Source organism: Hibiscus syriacus, unplaced genomic scaffold, assembly GCF_006381635.1.
Source record: "Hibiscus syriacus cultivar Baekdansim isolate YM2019G1 unplaced genomic scaffold, ASM638163v2 tig00112127_pilon, whole genome shotgun sequence".
NCBI lineage: Eukaryota > Viridiplantae > Streptophyta > Magnoliopsida > Malvales > Malvaceae > Hibiscus > Hibiscus syriacus.
The window spans coordinates 50,770-65,747 of record NW_024063259.1 but is presented as its reverse complement, the minus strand read 5'-3'; the positions used below and the strand labels follow the sequence as shown (position 1 = coordinate 65,747).

The 14,978-nt window shown below is 34.0% G+C and overlaps 1 protein-coding gene across 1 annotated transcript; it reads left to right on the top strand.

Moving 5' to 3' along the window:
• The first annotated feature begins 12,431 nt into the window (after positions 1-12,431).
• LOC120174852 (auxin-responsive protein SAUR72-like) lies at positions 12,432-12,965 on the top strand. Its single transcript, XM_039181587.1, has one exon. The coding sequence runs from the start codon at positions 12,432-12,434 to the stop codon at positions 12,963-12,965; it is 534 nt and encodes a 177-aa protein (XP_039037518.1).
• Positions 12,966-14,978: the final 2,013 nt, after the last annotated feature.

The following is a 14,978-nucleotide window of genomic DNA, read 5'->3' as shown; positions in this document are numbered from 1 at the left end:
TTTGGTTGGCCAACCAATCACCTCCATTTATCAGAGTATCACATGTCTCAACCGCTCACGCTGGACAATGATATGGATATTAATATTTGTTACAATATATATATATATTTTTTTATTTACATTCAGATATTATAATTTTTATTTATAACAAATTTGTATTTTTTTATTATTTAAGTCCGTTTACTTTTGACGAGTGATGAATTCAGCAACTCTAATATGTGCATAGTATTCATTTTATTTATTTAAATTAAATATGCAATATATAATGTTATTCATTTCAAATTTGCAAGACAAATATTAATATTTAAAGTGAATGGTAAACATATTTGTTTTTTTATAATACGAACCAAGCTATCTTAGTCGTTAAGTGTTAATTGTTATCTTTAGAGGTCTCAGGTTTGAGTATCAGGGTGATAAACTTTAATTGTCAAACGATTAAGAATCTTTAGAATATATATTATTTTGTAGTCATTCTATATTAATCAAAAGAACTATTTTTAACATATTCTAATTTTAATTTTATCCTGTCTAGAGGGAAGGAAAAGTTACACTTTAGAAGAAGGGAGTGTTCCGAGTTGGTTTAGAACCCCTTAACTCTAAGAAAATAAAAGAATAAATATGAGTAATATTTATCACTAATATTTATAAACTTTATTAATATTTTCCTCGGTTATCAAAATTTATTACCAAAGTGGCATCACAACAATTTTGTCAGTAATATTTATGAAATCTAAAGTGATAAATTATTTTATATTTATTTTATAATATCTTTAATTTAGTCAAATTATTGCTTTGTCAAACGAAAATAACGTATAAATGTATATACTGAAGTTCACATGGATGATCATGTGACCTTCCCAAATTAACCCCAAAAAATAATTAAAATATCACATGGGCTATACACAATTTTCAGCTACATTAGTGTTTATGTAATTGCAATTGTCAATATACGGATCTCTTCTAGAAATTAACAGAGAGTGCAATAATTTCATAATAATTTTAAATTTTAGCTGCATGATGTGTATAATTATATTATTAAATATAATAATCGAGTTTTTAAAATATAGATCATATAAAAAATATATATACAAGTGTAAAAATTAAAAAAAAAACTTAAATTTACATTAATACAATTTGATAATTGAATATATATCAATTTCATGATTAAACAAAAAATACTGTCATTATTGAGCTTATCAGTTCATGATTAACTTAAAAAATAAACTGATCAAAGTTTCTTTAATTAGAAAAAAGTACTTTGATATTGTACATAGTACATATATAAAAAAAATATTAATAATTGTTGTCAAGTTGCTTTATTAGTTAACGATGGAAGCAAAAATGGAGTGGGATTCTCACATGGAACTTCTTGAGTTTGCCTACCTCCCTTGCATCTTCCAATGCATTAATTTTAAATCACCTTAATATCAGATTTCACTTCTAATAAATAAACACTCCTTTGCATGTGAATGTCATATTGGATTAGGGATGAGCATGAGACCCCAAATCCGACCTGATCGGGTCGGATATTTTTTTTAATTCGGGTTTGGTTCGGATTCGGGTTTAGGGTGAAAATATCCAACCTTAAAAATATACTTTTACCTTATACATTTAGGAATAATTACAATAATACCTCTCTATATATTATTTTTTCAATTAAATTATTATTTTTATTGAATTAAAATAATATTTTTATTATTATTTCGGGTCGGATTCGAATTTTATCACAAAAAATTGGGTCGGGTGGAATGTATAGATTTTTCGGGTCGGATGAAGGATGTAAATTTTTGGATCGGGTGGGATTTATCAGTAAATCCAATATTTTCTAACTTAGTGATTTAGGGTAGTAAAATTTAAATCATTATATAATAGTTAAAGTTCTCATTTAAATTTAAATATAAAATCATTTAACATTGTACTAGATAATATTTTAAGCTTTCAAATCTATCATAATAAATGAAATTATTTCATATTAAGTACAAATATCATTTAGTATGATGTAATTACTACAAATAATAGAGTAGCTAATTTGAAAGAGTGTTCCAAAGTTTATCATATAAAAAACTTTAGTTTGATTAAAATAGTATTCTGTTTTAACAAAAAAACAAAAATTAAGTCTAAAGGCTTAAAAAATCATAAAATATTGAACCGTCCAAAACTAAGAGATGGGTTGACACATGCACGTCTGAGTCTAAAATTATAAAATTTCGTGCTTCTAAGTTGTTGAATTAGAGAAACCATTTTATTAAGTCCAACATTAAATGATTTACTAATAAATATAAGAGAAAATAACCTCAGTGATCAAAAATGCCTTATAATATATGATTTTAACCAACTTTTTTGGATTTGCCAAAATGACCAACTAAATCGCAATGCGATCGATAATTCGCAATGCGATATCCGGTATCACAAATCAGTTTCCAGATTCGCAACGCGATTCTGACTATCGCATTGCGATTTTCCAAATTCGCGTTGCGATTTTCCTAATTTGCAATGCGAATACGTAAATCGCAACGCGAATTTGGAAAATCGCAATGCGAATACGTAAATCGCAATGCGAATACGTAAATCGCAACGCGAATCTGACTATCGCAATGAGATTCTGACTATCGCAATACTGAATTTCAAATTCGCAACTCGATTTCTGAATTCGCAACATGTTTTAGTTTTGCAACACAAATGTTTTGGGTATATAACTACGCAGCAGCATCAACTCATAACCTAAATCCCTAAATCACAACTCATTCCATCTCCATCTATCACTCTCTCCGGTGACATCCGTTCCTATATCCAACGACATCTTTCCCCATCCGGCAACAAGTTTTAGTTTCGCACTCGTTTGTTTAGTAAATTAATTTACAATAGTAAAATCATCTAATGTTGATCATGTTTGGATAGATTTGTGTTTTGGAGGGTCATGAGAGAATGTTCATGGTGTTTTACAATATATGCCTTTACCCATGAATCTTCAACTAAAACTGTCATTAAAAAAGTTAACTTATGAAACTCTAATGTTACGTGTTACAAATAAATTGAATTTAGAGCCCCTAAGTGGATTTAGGCTATCTTATCAGAGAAATTGTAAAGTTTATTTGTTAACCGACAATGAAGATGTTGAACGATTCATTGCTTACATTAGTGTTTCAAGTGATGATGTTACATTGTATGTTGTTGAACATAGAAGTAGTGAAGTTGGGTCAGTAGCGGGTAGTAATCAACTAAGTTTTTCAACCACAGTTTATGGTGCTCAAAATTTAATGGTTCCACCACAATTTCATCACCAAACAAATATTGTTTCACCACATTTCCAATACCAAACACAATCTCAAAACCCACAACCTTTCCCTAATCCAAATCCCAATCAACTTTCAGCACCAAATTCCGGTTTTCGTATTGACCAGTTAGACGATGATGAGCCAACAGAAAAAAATTGTAAGTACTAGTCAGTATTCGAAATTTGATCTTGGTCAATACCCGGACTTTGCATCTTGGTCTATACTCGGATTTTGATGATTTTTCAAAAGAAGAAACAGACCCTGCGTGTAATGATTTTGATATTGGTCAATACCCGAATTTTGATGATGAAACAGCCGTTGCCGAGGAAGATGTTATTGATGATAATGAGGAGGAATTTACGACTGTATCTGAACATGTTGAACATCCATTTTGTAATTCATATAACACTGAAGAAGAAAAAGAAGAAGAAGAAATCCCCAAAGAAAATGCCACGGGAGTATAACTGGAATATGCCAAAATTACTTCAGATACCGGAAGAAGAGTTGGTAAAGATAGCAGTTGATTGTTACACAAAAATTATTCGTATCAAGAAAGATGATTGTTTTGATACAAAGAAAGACTTGAAGATAGCTTTGTATACGAAATGTGTGGACGATGGCTATCAACTAAAAGTTAACAAATCAAATAAAGATCGTTTCGAAACAAGGTGTATGATTGACAAAAACTGTACGTGGCGTATGATTGCAAAGAGGATAAAAGATTGCGAAATGTTTCAAGTTAGGACTTTTATTGATAAACATATATGTTCAAGAACCCAAGTTTTTCCTCACCATAGACAGGCAAACAAAAAGGTGTTGGGTGATTTTCTAGCTGAGTTAATGTTTTTGAATGGCAGGGGTATATCGGGGACATGAAATTATGACTAACATGAATGCTCGGTTCAAGATTAGTATCTCATATTCTCAAGCTTGGAGAGCCAATGTTATGCCTTGGAATTGTTGAGGGGGTCGCCAGAAGCACCGTTTGCCCAACTGCCGGCTTATTGTCACAATTTAAAGCTGAAAAATCCTGGGTCGGTAACTCATATCAAAACAGATAGAGATGGACGCTTTGAGTTGCTGTTTATCACCATTGGTGCTGCGGTTAGTAAATCAATATAATTTTGTTGACTCATTTTTGTTAGTTACATGCATTTCACATTTAAATGATTATATTTCTTGTGTATATGATTTTGTAGATTCGTTCGTTTATTAATTGCATGCGCCCAGTTATTATAGTTGAAGGAGCACATTTAAAAGGTCGATACCTTGGAGTAAACTTATTAGCAGTAGCCATGGATGCTAACAATGGGATACTGCCAATAACTTACGGGGTTGGCAAATCTAAAACCTTTGATTCATGGACATAGTTTATGGGGCATCTTAGGGATTGCATAGGTCCTATTAGCAATCTGAAAATCATATCCGATAGGGCAAACTCAATTGACAACGCTGTTAGAAGGTGTTTCCCAGATGCTTTTCATGGACTTTGTGGTGTTCATTTGTATAGAAATCTAAAATCAAGGTCTGCTGGTATAAAAAATCACAAATGGACATACTGGAAGGCTGTAAAAGCTTATCGGGAAGTGGATTTTAATAAGCATATAAACTGTTTAAGATGTGTTTTGCCTCAGTGTGCTCAAACACTAGAAGATGTCGGGTTTGAAAGATGGTCAAGAGTACATCAACTTGGAGCAAGATATGGTTTCATGACGTCTAATAGTGCAGAATCAATCAACACTCTAAGTCGTCATTCCTGGAAATTACCCATTACTATGTTAATGGAGTTTTTTCGAGCCTCTATTCAACAGTGGTACTACAAGAAAAGAAACCATGCATGTATTATTTCTTTAAATTCGTAACTTATCATATATATTTTACTAAGTATTATTTATTTAAATTTACAGGAACATTAGAACATCGTGTTACACCATGGACTGAAAAAAAGATAACGAAACGTGTTGTGAAGTCAACGTCATGGAGAGTTGAACCATGTTCAAACACTTTGTTTGAAGTACTGGATAATAACTTAAATGGGCTTGTCGATCTAAATGCAAAGACGTGTAGTTGTATGAAATGGCAAACATCTGGTTATCCGTGTGGCCATGTTATATAAGTTGCTCTTCATCTAAACCAAGATGATTCAAGCACATACGCTATGGATTGCTACACTACAGAAGTATATCGACAGACTTATGTCGAGATTGTCTACCCTATTTCACATCCTTCTGAGTGAGACATACCAGATGACTTACAAACAGTTTTGCCACCAGCCATGGACAGAAGGCTACCTGGCCGACCAAAAAGTCACGATCGTATACCGTCTAAGGGTGAAGAGAAGAAGAGATCGACATGTAGTCGGTGCAAGGACAGTGGTCATACAAGGTTGACATGTGGATCACCAGTGCCATCACAATCATATTTTCATCTACCAAAATATGAATCCTCATCAAAATCCCAATCACAACCGGCTTCACCTTTTGGGACTGTTAACTTAGGTGATTTTTAAATGCAAACGTTGTATTATGTGTATATTATGTGTGAACTTTTAACATTTTCAATTAGGCATGTATTAGTAACTTGAGTTTGAACATTGCTATGATATGTTCAGTTGTTATCACTTATTAGACATTCATTTGACTATCGCAACGCGGAAATCGCAACGCAAATATGACTATCGCAACACGGAAATGACTATCGCAACGCGGAATTGACTATCGCAACGCGAAAATGACTATCGCAACGAGTGAATCACAATGCGAAAATGAAAATCGCAACGCGAAATTAGTTTCGCATTGTGATTTTCATTTTCGCATTGCGATTCACTCGTTGCGATTTTCATTTCGCATTGCGATTCTCTCGTTGCGATAGTCATTTCCGCGTTGCGATAGTCTGTTTTGCATTCAACATAATGCAGATTGAAATCAACAAATCAACTATTACATTTCAATCAATTAAACAAGCACAAATAATAATTATGTACACATCAATTAAACAAATCAACATTTACAAATCATCTTTTACAAATCAATTAAACAATCAAAAAATAATAATAAGAATTATTTCCTCATCAATTATTGAATCAACTTTTTCACCCATACATCCATTTCACGCAGCTCACTTCAGGATTAACCTGCAGAAACCAAACATTGAATCAACAACACTTTCTACACATCTAAAACCTACAAACAACAAATTATTGAATTCTAGCTACTTAACCAAACATTTTCAAACCAAAAAGAGTATATATGTTTAACAACACTTGCGTTTGACTTACAAATTGTTTATGGACACTTTCATAACGCGGATGCAGGTAGGCAACGTCTCGCATATATCGCTCTAGCCATAAAATACCGAAACCACAAGCCTACTGCACCTCTATCTCTATCGGTGGGAGGTAGAAAATATGTAGTTCCTGTCGTCAAACGCTCCAAGCACATGCATACGAGAGGACCACAATCCCCTCTGGCTTCCTTCGTTTGTTGTGGCGCGGTCTCGTCTCTGATAACTGTAACATTGAACTTCTTTGGCTTGTTGTTTCCAGAATTAGTCCAATAATTAATTGCATCCAAGAATTTAGCCAAATGAGAGCTCCATCCCTTAATAATATCTCTCAAATCAGACAATGATATGTAATTTATCATGATGTCATATACTATTGTCTTTAAGGATGGGACCTGAAGCTCGACGAGAAGCCAATGAGTACGTTCCAAAACATGGATAAACACCTGCATCGAAATGTAATAATTCAAATTGTGCACTTATTTATGAACACCTTTAAAATATTTAAACAAATATACTAACCTTATCGACCTCCAACCATACAAGATAAAGTTTAGCTTGTCCATTAGCCAACACATATGATTCATGTCGTTGATTCTTCAAGTGAACTACGTGAAAAGACGTCGGCATAATTGTATATCGCATTTTTTTTTATATTTTTCTTCAATTTCCTTACAATTAGAAGACGTGTCACCCATGCATCAATATGCTGTTTTACAAAAAAAGACATATATTAGTGAATTACATAAATTTAAAAAAAATTAATCAAACTGAAATATAAGAAGAAATATAAGACTTACCCCCCATCGAAATAGCCGTTGTCTTCAACCCCTAATAATACACCCCACCAAGACAATTTAATCAACAAATGCATATCATCGTTGAGTTTGTATATGTCAGCGTAACACCCTTGGCTCCACTCATGTAGATAAAAATCAACTGCGATCTTAGCCCAAAGGGTATTATCCAGAATTGTTTCCGGTAGTTGTTTCCTCTCCACTTCATCTGCCGGAATGGTACTGGCCGGTAACTTATACGAAAGCCAACAGTCATCCATCATGTCCGGCACGTGAGGGGGCTTCTCAATAATTCGATATATTACGCCGTGTGAATCGGGCTCTAGAATGTTGGGAGGGACCTCTTCAACGATGCCAGTGGCCTCTTGAACGGTGGGAGGGGACTCTTGAGGAATGATAGGGGCCTCTTGAACGATAGGGGAGGCCTCTTGAACGATGACAGGTGAGTCGGGCTTTTTCTTACGGATTCTTCGCACTATTAGGGTGAACGGAGACGTAATGGCACGTGCACACCGTCTGATGCGTGAACTCCGTCTTGCAAGAAAAACCCGACGTAGAGCATCCACCTTAGCGGGCCGCTAAAAATAAATTAATACATAAATCAGTAAATAAACAGACATGATATTAAACAGTGAAAACAAAGACAAATATATTTCAAACTTGCACGGTATTCACCCAAGTCATTATTATATCATTGTTCACAAAATGCATCAGATAACATTCCAGAAGTAAGCACTTATATAAACATTTAAAAGGACAACATATAGGTTTAGTGCAGGTTCAATGACAACATAAAGAGTAGTAGTTTATTCTTGAAACTTAAATTTTCAACACTGTGAAGTTAGTATTTGTCTTTTGGTTGAAGTAATGCAATTCATTCAAGTTTCAATTTGCAGAAGAAGAATAGAATCTGAAACTTAAAATCGCAACGCGAAAATGACTATCGCAATGCGAAAATGACTATCGCAATGCGAAAATGACTATCGCAATGCGAAAATGACTATCGCAATGCGAATTTGACTATCGCAATGCAAATTTGACTATCGCAACGAGAGAATTGCAATGCGATTTTCATTTCGCATTGCAATTCTTTCGTTGCGATAGTCAAATTTGCATTGCATAGTCATTTTCGCATTGCGATAGTCATTTTCGCATTGCGATAGTCATTTTCGCGTTGCGATTTTCATTTCGCATTGCGATTCTCTCGTTGCGATAGTCATTTTCGCGTCGCGATAGTTATTTTCGCATTGCGATAGTAAACTATTCTTCTTCTGCAAATTGAAACTTGAATGAATTGCATTACTTCAACCAAAAGACAACAAAAACAAATACTAACTTCACAGGGTTAAAGAATAAACAGTTAAACAGTATTGGCAGCAACCGAATGAATTTACTAAGCAATCTAAGTGAAATTACGAGTAAATTTATCATCAAGTTAAATATGAAAAATATTAAACTTACCTCGTTGCGTAGAGTATGAACCTCGTTCTGCAACGATGCTACAATCTCACGTAGAGCTGCTACCTCACCACGTAAAGTAGACACCTTAACACGCCATGCACCATTGTCATCGCGTAAAGTACCGACCTCTTCATGCAAGGCATTGACCTTATTACGTAACTCCCCTAACTCATCCCGTGGAGGTGGAGGTGGAGAACAGGGAGATAAACGTCGTGGCATCTTTGCCGGTCGCCTATCATGAGGTGATGGTGGAGAAGAGGCTCGATGATGTGACAGAATAGGTGATGACTCTCGTTGTGGAGGTGTATATTCGAGTCGATCAGGTGATGGGTCTGGGTGAGGTGATGGCTCTCGAAGTAGTGGCTGGTCATCATCCGTGCCATCAAAAAAAAGCTTACTAGTTTGCCACCAATCAGTGGCAAGCTCAGCTTCCGTGGGTGTCAGCCTCTGTAATGGAGTGTTGGCCTCCTAACAATATAAAAGCTCAAACAAAGTTAAACGTGTACTATTAATAACTTGTTTATAAACATATGGTAGTATTTGTGTTAACTTACATTATTTATTGTAGTATACGGTAGTAAATCTTCCCATTGCTGCAAGGATCATTTCCTCTTCCAGGAAATAACCTTAGGAATATCATTAGAAGTTTTTAATGCATATGTCAGCATGGCGGGAAAGGCCGCAAATATTCAAATCTACAAACAATATAATAAAAAACATTAGTAATTGTTAAAGAATTAATTATAATTTTGGAAACATTATATAAAAATTATTACCTTAAAGGCCCAAATAAAGCCTGACAAAGTGTATTTGGAACCATCGCCACGCAAACTTTTCCGATCATCAAAGGCAGACGACAACTTATTCCATGTAGCTCTCCATAGATACGAACCCCACGGAAACAGGTTCCATGCATTTAGGTCTTATACCAATTTAATTAGATCATTAGGAATAGGTTGTCGGGCCTCTCTGCCTAAAAAGCCAGCTTGCAAAAGTATTAGAAGGCATACTCGGACAACATCGACGTCATCCATCCGAGTAAAACCATCTTTCTTATTCAATAATCTCGTCAAGTCTTCCACGTGTAAATTCGACAGCTCAGGAAAAACCCAGGAAAACCATGATAGGCGGGTAATATGTCTAGTGTACCGATCTAAATCATCGTGTCCGAAGCGTAGACCGGTGATTAAGCAAAACTCCTCCCGCCCAAAACACGTATACGCCGGTGGAAAATCAAACCATATCTCTTCATCACGACGTTGTATAGTCTCTGGTAGATCGCTAGTCATGGTTTGAAGAAACAGATGGGTCAACATAGCATCTCCACCCGGATGTTGTACTTTCAGCCATGGCCCGAAGCAACTATCCTCAAATATTTTTCTTTGTGCAGGTGAAAGCTTCGACGCAATTGTTTTGGCCAGGCTTACTTTATTTCTTAAGGTCAATTGAGCCGAATAAAAGTTATGCAAAAACAATAAACATACCAAGTTAGATATACCAAAAACTACACTGTGAAGTTATAACAAGAACAATAAACATAAAGAGTAATAGTTTATTCTTCAAACTTAAATTTGCAACACTGTGAATTTAGTATTTGTCTTTGTTTTTTGGTTGAAGTAATGCAATTCATTCAAATTTCAATTTGCAGAAGAAGAATAGTTTCTGAAACTTAAAATCGCAACACCAAAATGAAAATCGCAACACGAAAATGACTATCGCAACGCGAATTTGACTATCGCAACGCGAAATGAAAATTGCAACGACAGAATCGTATTGCGATAGTCTTTCTCAGTTTCAAATACTAAAATTGAAAGAAACTTGAATGGATTGCATTACTTCAACCAAAAGACAAAACAAAGACAAATACTAACTTCACATGGTTAAAGACTAAACAGTTTAGCAGTACTGGCAGCAATCGAATGAATATAATAAGCAATCTAAGTGAAATGGTTAATCTATTATTGAAAACACCAGTAAACTTATCATCAATTTCAATATGAAAAACCTAATAATAATGCAAAAATTTCAAAATAAAAATAATTAAAAAAACTAACCCTCGGTGGTTGATTTGGTTGATTTTCCATTTCTGACCGTGAATGATTTCACCGGAGATGGAGACTGATATCGTCGGAGATGGGGACTGATTTCGTCGGAGATGAGGACGGATGTCGCCTTAGAGAGTGAGAGATGGAGATGAGATTGAGTTGTGATTTAGGGTTTTAGGTTATGAGTTACGATTACGGGATATACTGTGGACGGTTCAGTGTTCTGATATATTAATATATTCGTGTTTGGAATTTGAAAAAAAAATACGCGTTGGATACGAATGGCGCTATGTAAATCGCATTGCGATAGTCAGATTCGCGTTGCGATTTATGTATTCGCATTGCGATTTACGTATTCGCATTGCGATTTACGTATTCGCATTGCGATTTACGTATTCGCATTGCGATTTACGTATTCGCATTGCGATTTACGTATGCGCATTGCGATTTACGTATTCGCATTGCGATTTATATATTCGTATTGCGATTTACGTATTCGCATTGCGATTTACGTATTCGCATTGCGATTTACGTATTCGCATTGCGATTTACGTATTCGCATTGCGATTTACGTATTCGCATTGCGATTTTCCAAATTCGCGTTGCGATTTACGTATTCGCATTGCGAATTAGGAAAATCACAACGCGAATTTGGAAAATCGCAATGCGATAGTCAGAATCGCGTTGCGAATCTGGAAACTGATTTGCGATACCGGAGATCGCGTTGCGAATTATCGATCGCATTGCGATTTAGTTGGTCATTTTGGCAAATCCAAAAAAAGTTGGTTAAAATCGTATATTATAAGGCATTTTTGGTCACTGAGGTTATTTTCTCTAAATATAAGGGTGAAATAATTTTTGTGATCCAAGTCAATCATGAATGACCCACTTCAATTTTTATTCAAATAATTTCGTAATTATATTTAGTTATTTAAAAGGGTAAAGTATAAGAATGGTCCATGATTGTAGGTGGTTGCTTTATTTAGTCTCCGACTATTAAAAGTTACAGAATAACGTTTCGACTACAGGGTGTTTCTTTCTTGAGTCTCTCGATTATTAAAAGTTACAAAATAGTCACTTGACTATTCATATGCTCCAAACTTGTCATTTTCCATTAAAAAATTGTCGACAATATGAGTTGAACGTTAACATGCTAAATGAGATATGATAGTCATTTGAGATTTTGGGATCATATTTTATCATATCTCAGTCAACAAGTTAACATTCAAATTTAAAACATATGAATAGTTAAGTGCTCATTTTGTAACTTTTAATAGTTGGGGATTCAACAAAATAATGCCATATAGTTTGGAGATCATTTTATAATAGTGAAGGAAATCCATAAAGCAACACAATATAGTTGAGAGACCATTTGTGTACTTTACCCTATTTAAAATGGTTGCTAAGCACCTTCCATGGGGCATTGGAGCTTGTTTATATACACATGAGTGTAGAGGTATAGATGAGTAAAAAAAAGAAGAAGAAGAAGAAGAGTGGAGGTGTCAAATCAAGGCTTTCTTCAAAAGTAGCTTGAACCCGTTTACTTGGGCAGCAAGTTCAAAGTGCGTTTGATGGATTCAAGTAGAAGAAAGTCCAACCAGATCCGAGAGGTGGTCAGGCTTCAACAGATCCTCAAGAAGTGGAAAAAGCTAGCAAATGCATCCAACGACAACAACAACGGCGCCAGAAGCAGCGGCGACGGAGGAAGTGGAAGTCGAAGCATAAAGTTCCTGAAGAGGACGCTGTCGTTCACAGAGGTTTCACCGTCGTCGTCGACGCTAAAGGGGTTCGTGGCAGTGACGGTGGGGGAAGAGAGGAAGCGGTTCGTGATACCGACGGAGTATCTGGGATACGAGGCGTTTAGGGTATTGCTAAGGAAAGCAGAAGAAGAGTTTGGGTTTCAACAGGAAGGGGTTTTGAGCATCCCCTGTGAGGTTTCGGTGTTCGAGAAGATCCTGAAAATGGTGGAAATCAAAAAGGATGTCGTGTTCTTGCATGACTTTGGATTCACCACCCTTGATGCTTCTTCTTCTTCTTCTTGCTGTGCTTCACCAGACGCCGCCGAGTTACCGTCGCCGCCTCATCATCCCCAAATGTATAGATGACAAGGATCATACTTCTAAATCCCATTGTCTTCAACAAAAGCGCTTTTTCTTTTTTGCAGAAAAAATATTATTAAAAATAAAAAATAACTTTTGAAATTTATTGTGATATCATCTTATTATAATAATAGTTTATTTTATCAAAATAGTTAAAATATTATTTTATATAACTTGTTAAAAGTATTTATCGATTTCTGTTTAATCAGATAATAGTACTCATAAAAGGGATAGTCTAAATGTACCAAGTGTTTTACTAAACATACCAATTCTTTTAATAAAATAATAAAAAAGGAATGCTTTGTCAGCATTTGGACAGCAACCCACCTTTTTTTATGTTTCACGTGCGCTGAACTTAACGTACCCAACCGCCTCCCATTCATTCCAACCGGATCTTGCACAATATATATTTTCATAAATTAAATATTATAAAACATTATTACAGATAATTTTTAGCTCTATTTTTTATTCATTATATCGGATTTCAATCTTTAATTCCAATTAAAGAAATCAATATTATTTATAACATTGATAATTTAAATTAGGATAAGTCTACAACGTATGTTGTATACTACTATATATTATTAAAGCGACATATTAAAATATATTATTAACTAAAATGTTCTTATTAAGTAAATAATAAATTATATGTGTAATATTTACGCTATTATTTAATTATACATACATGTATAAAAAAATAAATATTAAAACATTCATTGATAAATATCAAATTATTTTAAAAGTTTCGATGTTTGAATAGTTTTATATTTATATTGCAAATTATTTACGTAATTGCCCACGACTCCCTTGGTAGGTCGTAAGCAGACTTCTTTGTCGGCTACGATTTGTCGAGCGGTTGATATCAGCGGTAGGGATGGACATGGGTCGGATAGGGTGGTCCAACCAAACCTGAACTTTGTCCTTAAAAAAATCTGATACGATCCGAACCCAATTTTTTTTAAAAAAAGCCCGACCCGATAGTTTGAATTAAATTTGTCCAAATATGATTTGAATCAAACATCAATCTAGTTTTAATCTGGTAATTAAATTAAATCAATGAATATTTGATTTTTATTATTATTATATTTTTTTAGTAAAATGATAGTAAAATGATAAACAAAGTCAGCAACAAAACGCCACGTGTAGTCTAGTAGGGCCTGGGAAAATAAAACTGAAAAAGGGTTAGTCCACTAATTGTTGTTTTCAACATGACTAAATTTTTTATTATTTTTTCGGTAGGTTTAGTAGTACCCCTCATAAAATAATAAGTTCTCTTCATTTAAATTCTTTACGACATAATAAGCTTTAATCAGATAATGTATTAATTATTTGAGATGTAATTTTATAAAATATTTTAATTTTACATTAATGTAATATTTAAATGATATTATGTATATTGAAGTAGTGCTTTAATAATTAATACATTTTCATTAATATTGTGCTTATGATATTTTTAACACATTATTTATATTTAGCTCATAATATAAATTCAACTCAAAATATGTGATTGATATAATGTAAATTTGATTCAATATTAAATTTCTTTTTTTTAATAATCAATTTTAAATTTTATTCGTTATACGTGTGTTCGTTTTGCAAGCTACGACAATGAAGCTTCCCATAAGTTAATCAAATTTATTGGATAATAAAAATATTAAAATTCGAAAAACTAAAACCATATTACTTTTCAATTCATCATAAGTTAAAACCAACACTTTGTTTGGTTAAATATTAAAAAGTTATGGTGTTTGAATAAGGCCTGCCATGAAGACACTAGTCCCAGACCTATATCCACATGATTCTTTAACTCACCTGGAACATGAATGACTCGTAAAATAATACTCACTCGCTACACTGTTGTTCAGTTTTGAGGTTTGCTATAACTAAAATTCAGTTCCTTGTGTAATATTAAGAAATATGATTAACTAAAATCTGATAAAAATAGCATGTCCTCACTTCAAGAAAAGCATTTGATTCTTTAGACTGCAAGTGGTAAAAGTGGTAGGGTTCACCGAGCAA

Bases quoted from the DNA above. Each gene is read 5' to 3' on its own strand.
- LOC120174852 (XM_039181587.1), top strand. From the start codon at position 12,432: ATGGATTCAAGTAGAAGAAAGTCCAACCAGATCCGAGAGGTGGTCAGG.